The following is a 23,046-nucleotide window of genomic DNA, read 5'->3' as shown; positions in this document are numbered from 1 at the left end:
TCATTACAATTTCGAGCGCTGCTAGTGCTGTTGAGATTTCTTCTACTTTGCCATTTGGGAGGAAAATCGCGAACCACCATCGCCCGAGAGCCAGTCGACCGTTTTCTGCGGCTTTATAAATAAATATAATTATTTTTACTTTCTCCCGCATCCCCTGCAGCTCGTGTGTTTCCGTCGTTGGGTTCGTAAGTTGGCCAACAAACCGATACATTTTCCTTCTTCGCTCGACTCGATACACATCCAGCTTTTCCTCTGCGCCATATGGTCGGTAGAGGAGGCGCATGGTTTTTCATCTGCATGAGCGACAAGAAAAGGACAATTAAGAAGAACTCGTAACTCAAACAAACCATGCTGTGCACAATGTTGCCCGAGATTTGTATCCGTCAAATTCAGTTGTTTTTTGAAACTTGACGGAAAATCCTCACATCTAGTAGCCATTTCGAGAACATATTCCCATCTCCTTGCTTCTCAGATGGTCTTTTTACCGCAGAATATGGTTGTAAGAGGAAAGAAAGCGCACAGCAAGAGCGAATAGGAACTCAACCGGCTTATAAATAATTTTTCCGCAACAGTGTTTTTCCGCACTATCCTAGCGCCGTGGAAAACTCGTACCAGCCGTTAGGGTTCTGCGCGCGTGTTATCTTCTTGTGCCTGTCCGAGTCTACGTGTGTATGAGGATGTGCGTGTTTATGTGGTGATTTTTTGCTTCCACGGACGCATCCGTCCATTAGGCAGACTTCCAAAAATAGACGATGAACGACGATCGTTACGGTCTTTCGATGGTCCGTTGGTCCGTTGCCACTCAAATTGTGTACTTCAGTAAGATAACGAGGGGGGGAAAGATGAGAGGCGAGGCGAGAGACCTCTTGTGTGAACTTCACCGATGATACCGAATTTTTCGGTGCACTCAACTGGGATTTCAAGTGTGATACACTTTTTTTGGATACACTCGTATGTAAATCTTTTTTCACGAATCATGACTCATTCAAACTCTTCACTGCACTACTTGAGGGTTGGACATGTGAATAATCACATGCATGTACTCGTTACATAACGCTGCTGCACCTTGCATCACTTTGCGGGTAACTAGATGTGACCTTTATTTCGGGGCACTCGGTGTTTATGATTTTTCCCCGGTTTTTCACGTTTAAACAGTGTGATAATTAAACATGACATTTACCGTATGCACTTAAATTTTGCGAAAGCGGTAAATTATTTCTTGTGGGATTTCATCGAAACGATACGGCCTTTCCTCCGCGGGTGTGCGGGAAAGCGAGAGGAAAATTCTTTAATTAGCACTCACTCGCACGAGCGCGCACATAAACCAGTACCGCACACTTGCACACACGGTGAAAAACTTTCCACATCGAAATGTTCTGCTAGAAGTTACGCATCACGCACGCACGCACGCACAAAACCCCAAAAGGATGGGGAAAACCTTCACCAACGTTACCTGCAGCCGCCAACTGCTTGCGGCCGTTGGTCGAGCAAAGACTGCTCCACTTCCAAGACCAAGAGATTAGGAAGATAAGTAACACGAGGTTCAGGGCAATATTCACTTTGCCAATGCTCCACCACTCTCCCTGCTGCGTTTCTAACCCGTCTGTGCGGTTCACGCCACTGAGTATACACGATTTTCACGACTGCTCCCGACGAGATCACGAGTTCGACTGAAGGCTCATGGCGACGCTGTTTGCGTACGATCGATCGAGTCGAGTCCATGGCGGCTACGACACAGAAAGGAGCGTGCGCGCGCGTCACGATTCCGTTGCCCTCTCAAAGCCGGCCCGGATCGTCGGTTGTGTTCCCAACCCCCCTTCGCGGGGCGAGGGATGAACGAATGCGTGTCGTGTTTTTCCCCGTCACAGCGCTGCAAAAAGAAGTCTGCTTTCATTAATCTAATTTTGAACCCCCCCGTTTCTGGCGGCCGGACGCCCAGGCGATACATCAATCGTACTACACGACTCAGGACTTTCAATGGACGATGGTACACGAATGATGGCAGGAAGTGGAGGATTTAACCAGGGTTTCGGGGGAAAACTGGCACTACACATGTAGTGTCGGTTGACCGACAGTAAGCGCACGGATTGATGATGGATGCCGCAAGGAGGAAATGGAAGCTTTGTTTACATTTCAAAAAGATAGCAGTTGCAGAATGTATTCCTGCGTGAATGTCTTTGCAGAGATGCATTCATACTAGTGTTGTGTACTACCGTCTATGTGGTATGTATAGTTTAGAGAGCCTTTGATCCTGTAGGCATCTTTCGCCTCTAGAACTATTTCGAGTCGTGTGAAGTCATCCAGCATTAATCTAACAAAAACAAGTACAGATAGAAGCTGTTTTTTTTTTTCTTGACCTTTGCGGAATATCAGTAAAGGTCAGAAAACGTGCATTGCCAATGAATAACAACCTGCCTAGCGCTGATTCTGCTAATGACATCATACGAAGATTAACTGAGAATATACATCCGTGGAACCATTTTTGCAATGCTTGCAGTTGGAAATAGTTTCGCGGGAGTTATAGTCATGCATCCAGCAAAGTGTCTACTTACATCGTTGTGGATTGCCTGCCTGATCCTCCCAGAGTATTCTAAGGCCGAACAGGATGATCTGAATAAGGATCCCTTAGCTGAACGTCTCGTAGATCGGTTGACCAACGTTGAGAACACAATTTCGAGTCTGGAGAACATCGTCAAGCGCCTCGACTCACAAGTAATGGCATTAACGGCGAGTGTTGAAGAAATCAGGAAAGAACAAAATTTACGATCATGTGATCGAATCATTTCCCATTGTGGCGAAACCGGCGCGTCAGGAGTTTTCAATCTACGTACCTGCTCCGAACCTGACTTCAACGTGTTCTGCAACCAATCTTTCCAAGGAGGCGGATGGCTTGTGGTCTACAATCGCTCCAATGGCAACGACAGGCTGTTTAATCACACCTGGAAGACCTACGAGCAAGGATTCGGTCAACCAAATGGGGAACACTTTATCGGTCTGCGGAGACTCCATTCACTTACGCACGGATCTTTTTCTGAGGCAGTTTTTATTCTTACCGGCAACGGAGAGGAAAGCACAGTTACGTATGATGACTTTGAAATCGACAACGAAGAAAAGCAATATGAAATCAAACGAATTGGTTCTCCACACGGAAAAATGAGGCTTTTCTTCGCCAATCAAGCATACAAATTCCAAACGTACGATAGAAATCAGCTACATGCGCTAGCCCGCGACCGTATGTTACTGGATGGTTGTGCTTTTTGGTTCGTGGATTCTCCTCACTCCCATGATTCTGAAGAGTTTTCACAGTTTTGCCAACAACTGCGTCACTTGAAGATCATGATACGCAAACGTAATTTAATCTAGTGTTTCCATCGGTTCAATAAAGACCAAATAAAACTGATGGAGTAGTAGCCACGGTTAACAATAAAGTTAGTAAACTAGTCGTGTTTGTTTTTGTTTTGCTGAGCTGTTAATAAATTTGAATATTTTGTCAGTTACACCGAGTAGGCAACTCCCTGAACTATGCTGTCAATTTGACAGTTCCATCAGCTGTTGCCCGTATTTACATTTGCCTTGTTTCACCAATGTTTTCGTTTTTTACAGCAGCCTACGTTTAATCGGGATTTCTAAAACAAAAACGCAAGTAAGTAGGCGCATCTTTATCAGCAAGCTACCAATCCACAATAAATACCGTATTAAACAGATAAGGATAACGTGATTAGCTATGAAACCAAGGAAACACTTGCTTCAGATTAGCCTTTTCGATGATTTATTAGTGGTTTGTCAAAGACCAAGTTGAACAATCCAGTTTCATGAGAAACATGTTTCGTTCCATTCTGATTAATTTGATTTTGGGTAAGATTTGATTGACGTAATCTATTGCAACAGTTAAGGTACGTGATTGATGTATTTCCTTCTCCAATTTCAGTGCTCGCTTCGGGAAGCTCGATAGGCATTGCAGACGCCAAATCCAATCTTACTAAGGTGACATGGGCGCATGCAGTCAACGATGCTGATTTCCTTACACGCGTGCTTGAAAGTATGTACATGTGCATGATCAAATGCACTTTTATGTTTTGCTCATTGTAACACTCCCATTACACCCATTAGGTGACACCCAGTTCATTGAAGCGGATATTTCCCTTGGGTATCTGATCGACGATGTGAACAAAGAGCATGAAATACCCATCATGGCTCATCCGCCGTCAGTGGAGTCAAACCTATCACTTGAAACATTCCTGAAGCGTGTGCTACAATTCAACCGAGATGCTAATCATTCGACGAAACTAAAAGGCATCAAGCTAGATTTCAAATCCATCGGTGCTTTTGAACGTTCGATCGACATTATTCGTGCTGGATACGATATGGCCAAGTTTGACACGTGGATCAATGCGGATATTTTGCCAGGACCGGTTGACAACACTGCTACCATCCCGGTAGACCCATCAAGATTCTTCACAGCAGCTAGGAAGCTTGGCAAAGCGACCCTGTCCATCGGTTGGACCACTCGCTGGGGGCCAGACTTTACTGACGGTTCGTACACGGATGCGCAAGTGGATGCAATGGTCAACGTTATTCAATCGAATAACATCGACAAGGCTGGTAATGCAATCACATTCCCTGTTCGGGCAGGTATCGTTGCAAAAAGTGTTACGAATATGATTCGTCTATACTGTGCTTTGAAAGATACGAACGATGTGACGTTCACAGTTTGGTCCAGTGCTGATGATTCCGTTGATGTAGAAAAGCTACGCGAGTTTATATTTACCGCAGGACTTGACCGTACCTATGTAGATGTGCCAGAAGACTTGCATGAAAAGCTGCATTTGGAAACGCATGCATTTGAAAACACATGCAAGAAAACGTTGCAAGCAAGATGCATTGATTATTAAGCGGATAAATATGTTCTACATAACTTTGTAGCAGGAACAAATCGAAAATTGCCGTTGGCCATTTGATTTTACGACTAGGAAGTGACAAATAGAAATTCAAACCCTCCCACTGACAGTTGTCAGGAGTGTCAAAATAAATCAGCTGTTTTAACTAGACGAAGTGTTTGTTGACGTGCTGCCGTTGTCGAAAGAAAGTTTTACATTAAAATCTCTCAAACTCGAGGTACATTTATTCAAATTTTCTTTGTTTTAGAATTTTCGCACAGTTCTTCGTATCTCCGTACATAGAGTTCTCCGTTACAGTCTCGGCACGATCGGTGGGATCCAGTACAATAGGGCGGACGACTGTAGGGTCCAGTCGGAACTCCATCTCCACAGGCTTCACAAAGTTTGCTTGCATTTCACTGACGAAACCGTTATTTAGCTTGTGCTTGAATACTGGAATCATCATACGGGGTTGCAGAGAATTGACCGCCTTGGGAATCCGCTCCCGTTCTTCTCTATCGGCCCAGTTCCAAAATGTGACCGTATCATGTAGCGGATTCACCTGCGGTACAATGTCCTTCATTGTTGTAGTAAGATACGGATCAACTAGCCGGGCAAATCCTTTCGCGTTAGTGAACGTAACATCCTTCGGCCTATCGACAGGTTTATTGCATAGTTGCCCAAAACGGTACGGTTCGGAAGGTTCAACAATAGGACGTGATTCATCCGATCTTCCATATCGCTTCAGTGGCTTTCTCACTTCTTGTGCTAGTTTCGGTTGTGAAGATTTTATGTAGTTCAGCCGGTCGGTGCGATAAACTAAACTAGCTTTATCGTCGAATTGTAATGGAAATTTGGCTCGGAACTGTTGAATCGTTTCCGACATTGGCTTCCAGTTGTACTCTGACTGTAATTTTCGGTAGTTGCGCTCTATGTTGGATAGTTGGACTTGGATGACTGTAAAATGCACATGTATTATTTCTTGTACATAGTCAATTATGAAAATACTTACTTTTTCTACCATCCGACGACATTGTTACAAGCAGTTTGAGTTGTTCGTATCTATCAGTGAAAATAACTTGAATTCACCATGGTAACCCAGCTAAACCATAGCTTTGAACGACGCAGATGCAAACACTATTTTATTATGTTTATCATCAAAGACCTCCTTTTTAGTTGATGGTTTCTTTGGTTAGTGATGGATGTATGCATTAAAATCAGTCTTTTAAATTTTAAATCACAACATGACAGTATATTCTAACATCCAACTGAATCTAATACATGTTTTGTTTGTTTTCCATCGATAGAAAATGGGCCTCCCAGATTTGCCGGGCCAGGCGGAAAAAGAAGACACATTTACAGTAGACGAAAATCACACCATTCATGTTGATCCGTTCAGCGAAGATGAAAGCGACAATGACTCGATTGGCGATAACCATGCTTACGAAGGGTATCAACCATTGAACGTGGACGAACTGAACCAGCCCAATCGACGGTTATCCCAAATGGAAGATGATATAGAATCCGGAATGGAAGTTGATTTAAATGAACCAGCTGAATCAGATCTGCGCAGTACCGTAAACACGGAACTGCTAAACGTCGACGTATGGAACGCACCACGACCCAATGAACTAAATATCGAAATTGATCCTACAAAAGCTGCAGAGGTAATTACGAATATTTTGTCCTTTTTTGTCCATTCACATTACGCATATTTTCCCGAAGTCTTAAAAAACAACCTTCACCAAAATTTTAAATGTTAGAGACTGCACTAAGCTCGTTGTTTGTGTTATTTTATAAATATTTTACTTTGTTCCGACCATACCTTGAATTTATAATACTCAACTAAATGGAAATGTCCTTCCGATGCCTGTTCAAGGCCAATATCGTCCAAATGGCTCCTCGGAAACATCAAACAGTCGGATCCGCTGGAACATGTCGTTCGTTTCACAAAACCGCAATGTTGAAAAAGTGTTCTTCCATTTCCCGTCCTTTTTTGTTTACTCCGTTTCGGTTTATTTTACACACATACTCTGTTCTACATTTTACAGATAGTAAACGTTATGGCGGCCATAAAACTGCCCACCACTGCCGTACCGGATTGGGCCCGCGGCGTACCGGAAGAAGAATGGAAGGAAAATTTACTACAGCGAATACGCCAGCGACAGCAACCGGAAGTTGTCGATGGATCCTTGAAGACCGTAGCACCTACATCAGCGACTACAAACAGCAGCAGTACAAGCGCCAGCAGTTGCTGCCAGAAGTCGTGATTTATTAGATACATGTGATTTCTTCCACTAATAGCATCTATACCATTCCACGTGCAATTTTTCGTCGATGCTCAAGTACGGTCAACCAGTGCGCTAACCATCTTGAAGTTATGGAAAGAAAATGTATTGTACTATTTTGTATGTTTGACTCAAACTGATCTCGAACAATAAAACACTCATATGCCCCACTCCACGGAATCCATTGGAAAAGAGGTCCGTATTCTCCAATTCAATTTGTTTTACTCCAAGCATGAATGACGAAACTCTCAAGCCCTGGATTTAATAGCCGAATGGCACGAAAGCGAAGCGTACAAACGTATGCATTCCTCTCGCATGCACACCATGCGAGGTAGCGATGTTATGCTCTTTGAAACAGCCTGCTCCATCGCAGCATAGCTTACTGTTATTTGCATTTCCGTTGCACTTCCGGGTGGCGCGTGCGGCCACGAACAAGAAACACAGTGTTGCCCCCACTGTGGAAAGTCGTTGTCCGAGCGACAATAATAAAGGCTTCACTATAAAACTACCCCGTGAAGCTTTACGCCAAGCACAGTTTAAGCCCGAGGCAACATTGGCATCACGTGTGCTAATGCGGTCTTGTTATCACCGCTTACATTCAACCTGTGCGGGTTGGTCAGCATAATCGGAACTTCCGAAAACGGTGGCAAGATGGAAAAGGCAACTAAAAATGTTCACACGTAATTTAACATGCATTGCATGAGAGTGGTGTTTTTGTCTCGCGTAGAGTTTTCATGTACGACCGAGTCAAATGCAGAAAAGTGGAATTTTTCATTTGCTCGGCTAGAGGAAGGTATGCCAGAACGGGTAGGAACCATTACGCTTTTTTACATGTCCACATGGGGTTAACATAGCATACAACTTGGCGCTAATTGAAAACACGTTGATAAACTCTAGGTTTGCAAACATGGCATGACCATGCTGTTTTGTTTGGATCCTAATCGTATATCGTGCAACGAATAATTGAGATCTCATCGCCAATTTCCTTCTACTCTGGCATAACTAGCGTATAAGCGTGCCTGGTTTTGGTTGAGATTGGAGCCTACAACCTCAGGGGTATATTCTAGTCCTCGTGCGATATTTTCGAACCGTTTTACGCACGTGGAAATCCGGAACCCCAATTATTTTCATCTGCACGTTGAAGCTATAAACAGCTTATTCCTTACAACACCTTGGAGATTTTTGATCAACATAGGTAAGGCCGGTTAGGGCATTACGTATTATTGAAGCATTTGTGATGTAATAAATCTAGTAAAACAACATATCAGTTGAAGTTCTACCAACAGTAAACAATATACAAACGATGATATGTAAATTACATCGTTTTTCTTGGCCTACTATTCTTCAACCTAGAAGTACTGCAATACTTTTCTTCCAGCTCAGGTCGATAAATCAGCAACCAAAGTTTTTTTTCATGTACAGTAGTTCAAATTTTTAGAACGAATTTACAGAAAGATTGATAGTAACGAGCATTTAATTTTTTGGTAAAGATAATTTAGTTTACATTTTTAAGAATTTATTTAAGAAAAACAAGATCTGTACATCTAGGGAGGTACAGCATTTATAAGGTAGTGTGTGTCGCATTGTGAACCCACGAAGCATAGATCGTGCCGCGGAAAAAGTCCGCGAGCCAGTTCAATTCGGTCGCCGGTCCGTATCGGACGGAATCATAATCAAGTCGCGGGGTAGGAAAAGTTTGTACGCGACGGTGCCGTTTTCGCAGGGTGGGTTTCAAAGCGCGGACCATCCGTTTTTCGGCGGGGACGGGTTGCTCGTGATTCGCTATTTTGTTTTCCTGCGTTTAACCGGAAATGGATGAAGATTTTCCTTTCATCTTGAAGTTTCATCTTGCTGCCGAACGAACAGAAAACGGTATCCATAGTGAGGGGAACATCTTTGCCGTGTGACGAAGATGCGATGGTGAACGCATCGGCCATGATAACGTGCATCGAAAAGACACCGCGCTCAAAATCTGGAACCCCGCAGATGCCAGATGTTAGTGCTGATAAGCGAGCAAACAACAATACTAAAAAGTGCACTGTGCCCTTAAAACCCCATCTAAACTCAGCAAAATTCCCAAACCAGTCTATGCGAGAAAAATATGTTTACTCTCCGGTTTTACCATGATACGTCTCTGTAATCTAATAGTTTCCTCGTTACATGGGGCATGATCTTCGATCGTCCGGGCTACTTCCTTCCAGCGTGCCGCTGTTGAGTGAAACCGGATGAGGACAGCAACCGACCACAAACAGCCCTTCATCTGAGATGCTCTCGTTTCCTTAATTTAATCCCGTATACTTTATTCATTTCTGTGCCCGATACCGCAGTTGGGAAAAAAGTAAATTAACACCGTCACCATCCCTTGTCATCTTGCTCCGCATCATTCGTCGGATAAACGCCCCGGAGCCCCCCCCGGCGGATTGTGCCCAATTTTTCTCACAATTTTATGTACTCTCCTCTTCCGTTCTCTCCGCCGCGTGTGATGCTCTTATCCTATCGTTTTCTCTCTCCCGCGTACTGTGGTGTTCGTGATTATTCTCAGTACATTACGTAGCCTGCGGCACGCATGATGATGACGTTCGATAACGAAAGTTGTTGTAAACTGCTTGAGAAGCAATTTTGTCAAACGTATCCGCAACCTCGTGGAACCTGTTTTTATTGAAGAAAACTCTGTGCCGCTTATCAATTTCACCTCCCTGTTCTTGACATACTCCCACTTCGTTTCCGGGCCGTGTAGAGTTTCAGCAAGCAGAGCACTTTCTTTGCACACAGTTTTATATCACCGGGCACATCTGTTTCAGTGGTGAAGCGTTGAATGCACTCTGTCCTCGTCGCGATACGATGCACCTGAGGGGGAGGGTTACAGCATCAGCCTCGAACGCTTTTCAATCTGTTGACCACCCAGTTTTCCCAGTTCATTTTGCCGTGTTGTGTTTTTAAAATGGCCTACTTTATTCGTCTGCATCTCGAGTGACACAATGTTTTAAATTTGTACACCTCAGTCGGCGATGGTGACTTTCGCTGTGCCATTCAGTGCATCAACACTGTGAACCTTATTATCTCTAGTAGTACGACTAAATGTGAATCCAAAACACCGCAGAAAGATTGAGTAAAAAATGGCATCCCAAAAATAGTGGAACGAATTGAACGGAATAAAGTAAATGTCCACCGAATGTACTATAACGACCTTGCGGACACGCTTGTTGGCTACACAAGGCGAGAGGCAGTAGCCGATTTTGTTGCTTCCCAAAGAGTGATACTGTTTTTGAAGGAAAACCCGTGCCCACTGTATTGTGCAAGGGTGTTTATGTGTGTGTGTGTATCGTTGTTGTTGATATAATTTATTTTTATTTTTTTATACCATAGTTCCCGACCAACAAAAAGTTGCTGATGCTGGTTGCCAAATTACAAGCGACACAGTTACGACAAAACGTCAGCGCCAGCTAGTGAACAGTGTTTTCCGCCGTGCACATTTCATCTCCTCCTAGTGTACTACCGTCGCGATTGTTGAGTCCGTGTTGGCGAAGAATAGTGTCCATTTACATGATCACATGATTTATATTCTGGGGGAAAAAAAGGAAGCTATTCGTATGAAAATGAAATAGAGTCAGTGTAGTGTTCTTTTGGTATACCATTAATTCGAAATGAAAGTAAGTAAAACGTAATCTTAAAATATTATACAAATTGACCGAGGTTGTGACGGGAAAAAAATATGCTACTATACCTTTACTATGTAAAAATAAAATGAAGTTCGCATGCGATAACTAATAAAAACCAATAGCTATCGTTCAAAACTATGTTATGCAATGATTGATTGGTCGACTAAAGTGATCGATATGGTGCATAATAGAACCGAATAATGTAAAACTAAATTTGAAAAAAATACCCTAACAAAATCGAGCTACTGTAGCATGTTTCACTTAGACATGTGCTTGTACCTGGTGTCACGCAAAACTCCGGCCGCTTTGGATCTTATCAGTGTAAAGTCATATTATTTGCCCTTTTTCCTGGCGCTCACTTTTGGCGTCTTATCGTGTACCATAGCATTGACGTTGCATGCTACTTCTCTAAAAAACCTTTGTCAAAAAACTACAAAAAAAAAAGCACCCCTACTGAACGTGCCGAAAAGTGAGTCAATCCTGGCAAAAAAATACAAAACGACTACTTCACTCCAGGATTCCACTACAAACGGCCTGTGCTCGGCGTCATGGCCTTTTTTTCATCACTTATTTATACAATAATCCACCACAATTTCTCCAGGGCCGAGAATGGTAGCATTTGTTTTAAATTATACAATTTGAATTCCCAATGTCTCATCCGTTATGCCGATGTTCAGTCCCCGTGGAGCGATGTACGCCATTACGGAACAATCTGTGAAATGTGGAATGTCTGGTTGGTAGGCAATGAAAGGAGGAAAAACTTTTAAAATCATAGCTTACTTTGTGACTTGAAATCTCATTGCGTAAGCTGTAGAAATTCATGGAAAAATATATATAAAAAAAACGACCAGCTGGCAACGGATTGTGGGTGGTACTGGAATGTTTGACTAACCATATGTTTTTACATCCGCCATGGGAACCACGTTCACGACCACTTGACGCTTCTGCCTCGGTATGTACATATTCCTGGGCACTCCAAGTTCCAGACCAGAAGCATCGAGGCTGCACTTGATTATTATTTACACTCGTGCCAGTATCGTGCCCCGCTCCCACCCCGCCCACTGCCGGTCTCCTGCGCTTCGTGCTACCGGGCCATTTTGTCAACCATATATAGAGTGAGCATGAACCGGGACCACGATGGGCCTTGACCACGCCAAGGTAATGGTCGCGACTCCCACGAGATCATGGTCGTTGGCTGATGGTTTTGGGGTTTTCTATTTTTTTTTTCTTTTCTGCGGTACTTTCACCCGGCACAGTTACAAGGTCAGGCCCTAAATTTTAATTAGTTTTTTAATCAATTTACTGACAAACATAACTTTCGGTGGAATTCAAGCGAATAGATTAAGCCTAGAGGTACGATTCAAATTCCGGAAACTTGAGGTTAATTTCCATTTCGACAGTCTGCTCCCGGTCGCCGATTTGTTCCGTGCAATCTGTTTTAAGTGCACAATCTTTGCTCAGATGCAACCGGATGGATGCGAACGATAATAATGATGATGGTGGTGCTATTGATAATGCAAATAATATAAGATTATTATGATAATTTCTAACTCGTAGGCTCGTAAGCAACATAAAGCTTGCTGATTGTTGTGCAAGGTCTGAGCAATTCCGCTCAAGTATCATTCAAACTCGAAGTGGAAAGAGCACACGCGAAACGAAGATTGTTTACTTGAATTTGAAAAAGAAGAACGGTACGTTTTATCATGGATTAGTTCCTCTAATCAGATCCATATTTCGGGATGGAAACCAATACTGACGTCCATAATGTTTTTCTTCTTAAATTTAATGGAAGTTATTCCCTTCGAAGCATGAGGCTTCTTCACTGCTCACGGTTTGTGTTAGCAAACACATCTTAATCTACTTTTTCCTCAATTGGTAGACAGTCCCTTGGCATGTTTGCATGTTTCAGAGATTGGTTTTCACTGCTTCGCCGTTGTGTCAACACACATGATCGCGCCGAGCACACGGATAAATTACCCTTTTCCATCTTGATGGTGCCGAATCCTCGGAGTGGATGTTCTATTTTGGTCGCCCCATAATATGCGAACCACTCTCTCCCACTTTCGATGAAACTTTTGCCTTATCCAATCGTGTATGCTTTCTAGTGCGGTTTGTTTGTTAGCTTCCGCAGCTTGAAGGGCTGAAAATATACCTGTTCCCGTATGAACTTTAGAGAGTGACATTATAATAACCAAAGTGCCACCTTCCGAAAGACGTTAGCGTTCGCTGCTCGATAGACACTATTTTTACCCTCGGTAATCGCAATATTTATATGTACGAAGAGAGACCTCAATTTTCTGTTTTATCATTTGATGCATGCTCTAAACTAGTTGGAAGAGTTGGAAACTATCATTTGTTGTGCAAACCTAACTTTCTCCCATGCAAAATAGCTAAATACTTCCCCAATGCAGCGAACGGTTGCACTTTACCGCGATCGATAAGAGACGTATCAGTTGATTGATAATTTATTGCTTACCTCCGCCTTCTCAGTGGCCCTTCGGCACGAGTCCGCGCTGTGAAAAGCACCGAATAGAAGATTACATCCGTCCTCCCGAACTGGCCTCGGTACGATTGCACTCCAGCCCTAGACGGCCATGCTCAATTGCCCTCTGCGCTGGCGGATGAATGGGAAGGGGACAGGAAAATGGGGCCGCCCGGCACGCGAATGATAAGACTTGCTGCCTTTTAATTCAATTGTACCAACAACGTCTCAATTTGCTGACATTGAGATCCATGCCCGGGCCCGTTTCGGAAAGTGAAGAAATTGATGCTGACGACGAAACAACCCCAAGTCACGAAGTGGAGCAACGCAGAGCTCCAATTCTGGAGTAGTAGAGCAACGTTGTTGAGAATTTTTATTCAAATATTCCATCACAATCGATAAACGAATGAGAACGAATGTTGCAGGCCCCACAAGAACGTGCGAACGTGGTCCTGTCTTCCGGGCCAAGCAGGAAACGGCTCGTGTCTAATGAAAAACAAATGACCTCCGGACCGGGACCTGCTCCTACTGGCCGGCCGCTATTGACCGGGGCACGTACGGCTTCCGGTGTTATGTCCACACTCGTAAATCTTGATTCCGGACCTGACACATCACGCATCGTCGGCGGCTTTCACATCTTCTTATCTGCGTCGCTTGTCACTTACCTCCGCGACCTTCATTCGCCGGATAGATAGTGTCCCAAATGTGAATTTTAACTTCAAGGCATGCTTTGCTTTTCAATCGTCCAACTGACGGGCTTGGACTTCGGCATCAACCCGCTTTTTGATGTATGTATATGCATTTCTAAGATAAGATATGTTCCGTCGCACTTATCAAACGCAAACCTCCGGCCTCGGAGAAGGCAACGGTTGCAAAACTGTTTTATGCAACCAATTTCGGAAGCTATTTTCAACCCGTGTGATATCACCACCGGGTCATCTAATGCCAAATTAAAATTCCAAAGCCTACTCATTAAAAAAGAATTCCTCAAGAGAGTTCGACCCCGGGACACCAGGTGGGCTCCATTCCCGTTGGGCACTTTATTTGACATTGACATTGTTGCGATCAACAAGAGGACGGTTGCGGAAACGTATGCTGGACTTAAGTCAGAAGCTCAGCGAGTTGGACTCCAGATCAACACGTCAAAGACAAAATACATGCAAGGATTAGGGTCTAGGGATAACACCCCAGATACCTTTCCCGGCATCACCTTGGATAACGACACTCTGGAGGAGGTGGGTTCCTTCGTATACCTTGGATCCCAAGTCACATGTGACTCGGACACATCCTTGGAAATTCGGAGGCGCATCCTCGCTGGAAATCGCACCTTCTGTAGTCTACGTAAGTGGCTGCGATCTGGTCGTGTCTCCAGGCGAACAAAATTGACGCTCTACCGGACTCTAATAAGGCCCGTTGTGCTCTACGGACATGAGACATGGACCTTACTGGAAGGCGATCTGCGCGCACTTGGCGTTTTTGAACGCAAGGTGCTACGTTCGATCTTCGGAGGGGTGCGGGACGCGAACGGCGCTTGGAGAAGGCGGTGGAATGATGAGCTGTACGAGCTGCTAGGTGATCCCCCAATTGGTGTCCTGGTGAAAATCGGGAGACTAAGATGGCTGGGACATATAGCGAGGAGGCCTGCTAGCTATCCAGCCAGGGAGGTCATCGAAAAGGACCCAATCGGCACGCGGAGGAGAGGGGCGCAGCGAGTACGATGGCTTGACCAGGTCGAGGCAGACTTGCGGAGGATCGGTGTTTCGAGTTGGAGATCTGCAGCACAGGACCGGGCGTTATGGCGCAACATTTTGTTCACGGCACGAGTCGACCGACGGCTCTAGTCCGTTATATGTATGTACTTTATTGCTTCGGGTTTGTGCGGGTGCAACCTGACCTTCTTCCGAACATAGCCAGGTGCTTCGAAGCCTCCTCGAAGGTGTCGTCGAACGGCGGAAGACAAAACCGAAAAACAAGCCCCAAGTCCCAAAGCGAATAGAGGCCACAACCAAACGGTTTCCTGCGGCCCGTACGCCAAATATCGATTTCGAATAAAACAGATTTTATATACAAAGCCCTCCACAGCCCGCTCCAGAACATGCTGTTCCATTGGAAGCTTCTAAACCAGCGGGCATTTTTTTTTCTTACTACAAAACAAAGTCGCAAAATCTTTAGTTTAAAATGTTGTTGAAATCGTCATAGAATATTGGGGACTATTTACTTTAGCTTAGTTTTACTAAAAATTTTTCACCGGTAACGGTTTTGAAAAGGGAAATGGTATTTTCAAAAATTCATTGCTACTATTTTTGATGCAGGAGAAAAGAAGAGTCTTAGCTAAAAAGTACTCAACGATGCACACTCTTAGACACACATACAAACACCCATACACACATCTACACGCAGACACACAAAAAATACACTTTTTCGACAACCTACGGCTCTATTCAAGGATGGAAAACTTCATGAAATTCAAACGAGCGCCCGAAGCGGCTTGCCTTTGCCAGAGTGCTGAACTCGCACTTAACCTTGAACCTTCGGTTGGCAGGATGTTTTTTTCTCGGGGGGCGCCATCAGAGCCATCTCGTTCTACTACTCTCCGATACTCGGGAAATGAAAGCCCGACTGGTCGACTGTTTGCACCGAATGAGGACCGGGTGTCCCATTTTCTGATCAATCCTGTGAGCGTGTAACGAAATACCACCGGGAAGGTATCCATTTTCCCACCATCATAAACGAGAGTAATTTGTGGATGTTTTTCCTTGGCCGGTTTTCCGCCGGCTCTGTTGCCGAGCTCTGTTTGCACAAGTGGATACTCCAGGTCCACGGTGGGTGTGGACCGGGAAAACCCGAGAACTATGAACTCGTTTCGTTGGCGATTCGCGGTAGGTTGCATTCGGAGCGAATCAATAAAAATGTGAAATTATTTAGCATCCCATTCTGTTGTGGGGTGGAAGCATGATAATTGGCATGCGACCTCATGCCGAAAGCAGAGGAATCCTTGCGTGGCGGGAAATATTCACGAGGAGGTCGGAATTGTTTACGCCCCCCTTAACCGAACCTAATGCCCCAGGAGTTAGTGATAATCCATCATTTCCTGTCCCTCCTGCTTGGTGGTGGGCGGAAGTAAGACATTTCCTCTTCGCATCGCGCATTCCGGTACAGGGAACAAAGCCAGCTCTCACCTTCGGCCGAGCTTCGCGTCTGTTTGATCCATTGATGGACTATCGTACTTCACTTTGCAGTTTCTTTTCGTTTGATCGATTAAAACTCGATTGCCAAAAGCGCGGAGGGAAACTCGGGGAGGACTTCATTTGGACAACACGCAAACAACACTATGATCTTTTTCTCTCTGTTGGTAGCCGGATGGGGAGGGTGTGGAGGGTTCTGAATTTATGAACTACGAACCATCAGCTCCGGGCTAAGAAGCAGCCGTTGAAAAGAGCGATAACAGCGTCACTAATCGTCACACGTTCCGGACGCCCGCGACGAAGTAGTTTGAATTAACACCTTCCACTTTGCAAACCCCGCGGTCGTTTGGCGTTGGCTATTTTTATACCACTAGCTGGCCAAATATTGATATCAGCACCGGCAACGGATCCAGGCGATGGTGCATGAATTGATGCTAATGCTGTTTCCATCCCCGTCCGTGTGCGTTTGCTTGGTGTGTTTGCTTGTTCACGCCTCACGCGGATCGCAAAGTCAACCGCCGTTCCAGAATGTCTTGCGCGCTCTAACCGGCCACGCAAACATTTCCAAATCCCCTCCGTCCCTCCCTGGTAGGCCGTAGAACTCGTGGCTTGTGGAAACAAACAGTTGTGATATTTATAAAACACTTTAATTGATTTAGCCATTTATCACCAGGCAAATGTGGCACGATTTTCGTTCGCTAATTCCTAATCCCGTCCTGTTCCCCGAGAGGTGATTGTACTGGGGCGTTCTGGGACGGTTGCTGCATCCTTTAACTCCTTAAGTTTCAGGGAGTCTTAGAGTCACCGTTCAAACGTTTGCGAAAAATTGATCTAATAATAAAAAAATATACAACAAAGTGTCCTTTATGGCTTCACCATCTAATAAGATTTTTTTTCCATTTTTAAAATATTCTTAGGTTTATCAATACCAAGGATAACGTACCAACGCGAAAATTGGCGAAATTTTAAAGTCAAATTTTCAATCATGATAAACAGACCACTTACGATCGTCCCGCTCAGCAGAAACCTGCCTCAATAAAAAAATGTATAAGTAAGTATAAGCAGAAGGTTCGCCCGCATCTTAAACCCAAAATAAGGTCGTTATGTCGTTTCCTCGGTTTGTTATTCGCCCAACCCAACCGTGATTTTGTCCGAAAATTGGTATAATGAGCCCCAAAATGCTATTCATCCGAATGAAATATCGTTTTCTTCGCCTGCTCAAATATTTATCCTCCACTTAATTATTAGACAATCGCTTTGGGTCAACCGGTGGGGGGAGACTTTGAGTAAATACTTTTAGTATAATGTGTTTCTTCCCATTCTTCTCGTCTCTTTTTTCTTGTGTATCGTTTTCACAGTGGAACAAGGCATCCTTACATCAGCTGTACCGACGCCAAAAACTCCAATCTACCAGCGCTACACGACCGCCCTCCAGAATGACCCCCGGTGTTCGCAAGAGGTAACTTCCAGCCCTTCGGTTCCTATGCATTTCTCCACTCCCCCACCTCCGGTAGCCTGCCACGCGCCCATTTCTATTAGTTACAACATACATCCATCAATCACTTACGCGCCCGCCTCCGTGTCCACCTCCCCACGGGGGGGTGGTGATTATTAATTTTCAAACAAAGCGCCACTAGCTGACAACTCCTTGCCACAACCACCCCCCGCACAATGGCAGACAATGGAATTTGCCAACACACACCGTGCATCACAGGAAGGTGACTCCGGGTGTCCACTTTACCCGGGGGAATGCCAGAAGCCAAAGCGAGGAGCGGTGGGGGGGCTTTCTTATCAGATCAAATAATGTCTAACGAGTCACTTCCGCCGTCAAGTCGCTCCCTGGCGGGGGTGCGGTGGGCTGGGAAGTGGAGCATAAAGGATGTATTTCCACATGATGGCCTCACAGACCTCCTCCTCCGTCCTCCGTTTGTCGCCAGCCCCTCGCGGCGGGACTGCAATGCGTAATCTCCGTAAGTGAGCGCGCCAATCGTAACACTTTACTTTCACCACCTAATCTATTACGACTACCACGCGGGTGGAACAAGAGGAAGAGGAGAGGCCTGAGGGTAGGCAAAGAACGTGCCCGATGTTTACTACCTTTTTGACACTGCGTCACGACGAACGTATCACGTGGAGTTTTGAAGTAGCGTGTGTTTCGCATGAGAGTTTGGAATATTTTAGAAGTCCATGTTTTTGCATATGCTCGGACCTGGGGAGCTTAAGCTCAAAAATACATGCTCCGCTATAAAAGGAAAAATTATTTTCCTCAGTACAATGTTTGGCACATACACATACTTCCTTTCCTTGCTTCTTTTTACTTGAATTCACACCAAACCATATCGATTTTGGCGCTTAATGTAATCAAAATCTAAGGGAAACTCATTAAATTATAAGCAATAAACATCGTAAAACCGGCGACTTTTATACACCATCCATGGAAAAGCCAAGTCAAGGACACCCGGCATGACTCCTGTTAAAAGACCTCGGTAGGTTGCTGACTTCGCGTTGGCCGGAATTGCTGTTGCCACCTTACTTTTCTTCTACCATTCCGATTTGTCCTGTTCTGTGTTAGGCCCCACCTCGAGAAATGTAGTTTCCAAATAATTTGTATGCAAGTGAAAATGAAAAAAATATTTACTTGCTCATTTGTTTAATTACTACTCGCCTTTGGGGGTTTTGGTGGAAAAAGGAATTGATTTTCCACTTCCACTTGCCATAGAATCCTTTTTCGGTTGCGCAGCAAAAAAAAACTGGGAACCAAGTTCTAGTAATTCGAGGTCATTAACGTTATTTCCTGTTGAGCCACAGATTATGCCTAATTACGGTGGTGTTCAAAGGAATCAATTAACGAAAGGATTATCAACATGAAAACATTCAATATCTCTGTTCGATAGAAATCACAAACACACGCCATATTCATCCATCAACTTGCGCTTGGTAAAGGATACGCACCGTTTCATCAATCACCCGCCGATAAGTGGCCCCATCGAGCCTCACTGACCCTACAACCTCCATCCGGCCCGGATGTGTATTAATGTTGATTAAAAATTTACCTTCTTTCCACCGTCTAATTATCCTGCGTCCTGGCGATCGGCCCCGGCCGGACCACCGTCCCTGTTCTGCATAATGCTTCCTTGTTGTACCCGATCCATCACCGCAACGCCAACCCTCCACCGACACCACCGGACATTAGGTAGCCCTCGGAAGGCGCATCGGGCTGTACCGGTTCTGTGGCGATATCGGACGGGGCAACTTCTCGCGTGTCAAACTCGCTGTTCATCAATTAACCAAAGGTGATTATTTCATTTGTAGTTTCTCCCTACCCGGCGTTCCTCCAACAGGGGGAATGCGATCTCCGTTGCACGCGCTTTTCGCGCCTTACGTAAAAGGAACCCGGCAAAAAGCTAGCCCTAACGACCATCGTTAACCCGATCGCAAGGCGGCCCAAGGAGGAGGGTGCCATAATTGTGATTTAACATGAAACGTACGACAGAGCCTCGGTCATGCTATCGCGCCGTGTTGTCGTTTTCCTATTTCGTTTACTCTACTTTTTGTATCATGTTGTCTTCTGTCTTATCTACTCCTGCTGCTGCTGTTTATCCGGAACATGTCTTAATCTGGATGAATCCAATTTCAAAATGCCACCGCCACGTGCTGCCCGATGGGTTTGCAAAACGGCAGATAAAGTCGCCATCAAGGTAGTGGACACCAGTCGCCTCGATGCAAAGGCACTTCGCATGCTGTCGCGTGAGGTAAGCACCCTCGAGTGTGTTTATCATCCTTTTATACTAAGGTCAGTATGCAACCCGCCGGGATTCTTTCCCTCCCTCGGCCTCTCATGCGAACTACTAATCGTCTTTCTTCTCCGCTTGCAGACTGTTCGAAGTGATAGAAACATTGGGAAAGATACACCTCATCAGCGAATGGGTGCAAGGCGGAGAGCTGTACAATCGCATCACGGACGTCGGTCCGCTCAAGGAACCGCATGCCGCGTTGCTTTTCCAACAACTTTTACTGGCTGTGAAACATCTGGTAGGTAACAAGTGAGCCCCTTCTAGCACCTTGTTAGAACATACTAATACTCCTATTCCTTCCTGTCTTCCGTAGCATAGTTTAGGTTTTGTGCATCGTGATATAAAGGCAGAAAATGTACTGCTCGTTAGCGAAGAACGTATCAAACTGGCCGACTTTGGCTTCAGTACGCAGCTCGTCAACGGTCCCTGGCAGCATCTGGACACCTTCTGCGGGTCACCGCCATATGCCGCCCCGGAACTGTTCAGCGATGACCATTACATCGGCGGCCCGGTGGACATTTGGGCACTCGGGATCTTGCTCTACTTCATGCTCGAGGGTTGCATGCCATTCAAGGCACCGACCGTACCCTTGCTGAGGACGGCGGTACTGAAAGGAGAATTTGTCATCTCCACCAGCCTGAGTGTGCCGTGTTGTCGTGTCATTCGTAAGTAACGCACGGCTCATCTCAACTACGCCGTGATGATGATGTTCCGTCATTTTTATTGTCCTTTCTAGAACGCATTCTAGTGCATACACCATCGCGTAGGCCTACGATCGAGCAACTGTTGGACTGCCAATGGTTCCGATACGCCCAAGAGCATGCCACACAACTGGCAAGGGGCGGTCCACAAGCAATCTCACAACACACCACCGCGCAAACCGGCAAATCTAACCATGTTCCTAGAAGAAGGAAAGGGCTCTTCTGGTTCCTGCCTACGCCTCGCGAACGCCTATCCTCGACTGAGTCGAATGCATCTAGTCGTGATATCAGTAGTGCTGCCAAAAACAATCAGCTAGATCATTTCCATAACCACCATCATCATCATCAACACCACCATCATCAGAGTCAGCCAACAACGTCAACCTCTACAAAATCATCTGCCTCACGTGACGAGCGTCTGGCAAATCCGGAGATTCCCAATCTACGGACGATTGCGTGCAGCACCAAGCGTGCCACCAGTGTATTGGAGGAGAACTTTTTGCACCCGTTCAAGACGGCGGCGGATTCTGTTCAAGATGGAATAACCACGATCGTGGTCGATCGACCTCCGAACCACCATGCTCATAATATCAAAGATCTATCGAACGATGTGTCAAATAATAATATTATTAACAATAACTCAAGCAACAGCGAAAACTATAATAATAATATGCCTGGCAATGGCACCGAGCCACCCGGTTCGGTAGCGGCGGCCAATGGCACCAACAGAGAGAGTGCCGGAAGTCAGGAGCGCAAAGCAAGGCGTTTCTCCTTCGGGCGTACGTTGAAAAAACGTATCGGTCCGATGGAACTGGTAACGACGGAAAGCCTTGGCGGAGGACCGGACGGATCGCAGCGAGTGGATCTGCGTGAGAAGCTACACCGTACAATCGACGACGAACATGGCCGGTTCGTGATGTATCCGACCGTTGCGGTGTCCTCCGAAGGTAATCGGCACCTGCATTCGCTCGAAACGGAAACGCGACGACTGATGAAAGCCCTCGGGATCAATGGAGAGATGATAGCGCGTGCGGTCGTAAACGGACCGCGCAGTGATATTATCGGTGTGTACCGCATCATCATGCACCGACTGCAACGGGAACAGGCGCGGTCACGACTAGCGGCCACGAACGGAGGAGCGTACGAGTTTCTCGAACTGAAGTCAATCAATCCTTCCGGGAGTGCCGGGCGTTGGCCGAATGGTGACACAGGACGCAGCACTGCCAACAGTCGCCGACATATCGACCAGAATCGCGGTCGGATCTGTGCCATCCTTTAGAGACCGACCTAGTAGATGGTGGCCTCCCATGCTCATCCGGCGCAGGTTACCGACTAACGTGATATCTTCTTCGGGTTAAGTGGATCCACTATCCATCTAATGTGCTACCTAGCCAACTAGTCTTGCAACGTACCATTTCCAGAGCGAATGCCGCAAATGCGGATGTGAACCTTATTGACGTATCACTAGTAATGCACTACAGTAGACCACAAAGCTTGGAGAGCTGAATTTATATACTAAACGAAAACAAACTGTTGTTGACCGTTAGTCAGATAGTTTTAGTGTTTGCTTTGTATAACACATTTATCTATTTAGTGATTGATAGATGGTTTTGTTGTGAAAGGAAATCTAGCCGAACTATTTTAGCGAACCAAATCAAAAATCCTGTAAGGACTTGTAGTTTTATAACCAATCGATGTAAACTCATTCGATACCGGCATTTTCGAAGTATCGAAATTCGTGAACATGTCTAGCTTTAATCTATTTATTTTTTGCAAGCAATCACAACCCTAGCAGAAAAATCTCTGAACGGGTTGAGCTGAGTAGTTCAACGTTTCATGTAAACGAAAAAGACATTCATCGTTCCAAAAAAAAATTTAAAATACGGGTCCACATAGATCCGTAGTATTAGGTACGTTACGTTTTCACTTGATGTCTATTCTATTTTATTTCTACAAAAGATTAAATCATAACCCTAGCAAGAGGTAACAGCAATTGCAGAGAGGATAGATAAACCCGAGACAAATATACATCTACATACATAAAAGCATCGACACGATTG

General features: G+C 45.2%; 5 protein-coding genes across 8 annotated transcripts; 4 read left to right on the top strand and 1 right to left on the bottom strand.

Moving 5' to 3' along the window:
- Positions 1–2,526: 2,526 nt before the first annotated feature.
- LOC131267354 (angiopoietin-4-like) lies at positions 2,527–3,363 on the top strand. The gene has a single exon (XM_058270212.1). It carries the CDS (start codon positions 2,527–2,529, stop codon positions 3,361–3,363), a length of 837 nt encoding a protein of 278 aa, XP_058126195.1.
- A 222-nt stretch (positions 3,364–3,585) lies between these two features.
- Positions 3,586–5,046, top strand: LOC131262233 (protein FAM151B). Of its 2 annotated transcripts, none has more exons than XM_058264188.1 (3): positions 3,586–3,643; positions 3,929–4,039; positions 4,111–5,046. In XM_058264188.1, coding segments are annotated over exons 1-3 (894 nt in total). In that variant the 5' UTR covers positions 3,586–3,642; the 3' UTR covers positions 4,893–5,046. The 2 variants fall into 2 exon arrangements, with proteins under 2 accessions (XP_058120171.1, XP_058120170.1); XM_058264187.1 differs by lacking the exon at positions 3,586–3,643 and adding an exon at positions 3,704–3,855.
- Positions 5,005–7,350, top strand: LOC131262235 (uncharacterized). 2 transcript variants are annotated; one of them, XM_058264191.1, is made up of 3 exons: positions 5,005–5,115; positions 6,185–6,544; positions 6,929–7,350. In XM_058264191.1, exons 2-3 carry the CDS (start codon positions 6,188–6,190, stop codon positions 7,145–7,147), a joined length of 576 nt encoding a protein of 191 aa, XP_058120174.1. In that variant the 5' UTR covers positions 5,005–5,115; positions 6,185–6,187; the 3' UTR covers positions 7,148–7,350. The 2 variants fall into 2 exon arrangements, with proteins under 2 accessions (XP_058120174.1, XP_058120175.1); XM_058264192.1 differs by lacking the exon at positions 5,005–5,115 and adding an exon at positions 5,354–5,444.
- LOC131262234 (uncharacterized) lies at positions 5,122–5,911 on the bottom strand. The gene is made up of 2 exons (XM_058264189.1): positions 5,890–5,911; positions 5,122–5,834 (listed from the first exon to the last, which is right to left on the bottom strand). The coding sequence occupies exons 1-2, from the start codon at positions 5,909–5,911 to the stop codon at positions 5,122–5,124; spliced, it is 735 nt and encodes a 244-aa protein (XP_058120172.1).
- A 1,461-nt stretch (positions 7,351–8,811) lies between the features above and the next one.
- Positions 8,812–23,038, top strand: LOC131261894 (MAP/microtubule affinity-regulating kinase 3). 2 transcript variants are annotated; one of them, XM_058263744.1, is made up of 8 exons: positions 8,812–8,889; positions 10,532–10,815; positions 17,850–17,950; positions 19,685–19,784; positions 20,173–20,284; positions 20,367–20,523; positions 20,599–20,950; positions 21,022–23,038. In XM_058263744.1, coding segments are annotated over exons 2-8 (2,067 nt in total). In that variant the 5' UTR covers positions 8,812–8,889; positions 10,532–10,814; the 3' UTR covers positions 22,266–23,038. The 2 variants fall into 2 exon arrangements, with proteins under 2 accessions (XP_058119727.1, XP_058119728.1); XM_058263745.1 differs by lacking the exons at positions 8,812–8,889; positions 10,532–10,815; positions 17,850–17,950 and having other exon boundaries at positions 19,687–19,784; positions 20,173–20,243.
- The last annotated feature ends 8 nt before the right edge of the window (positions 23,039–23,046 follow it).

Source organism: Anopheles coustani, chromosome 2 (assembly GCF_943734705.1).
Source record: "Anopheles coustani chromosome 2, idAnoCousDA_361_x.2, whole genome shotgun sequence".
NCBI lineage: Eukaryota > Metazoa > Arthropoda > Insecta > Diptera > Culicidae > Anopheles > Anopheles coustani.
Note: the sequence above shows the minus strand (reverse complement) of the source record. Positions and strands in the feature narration are given on the sequence as shown.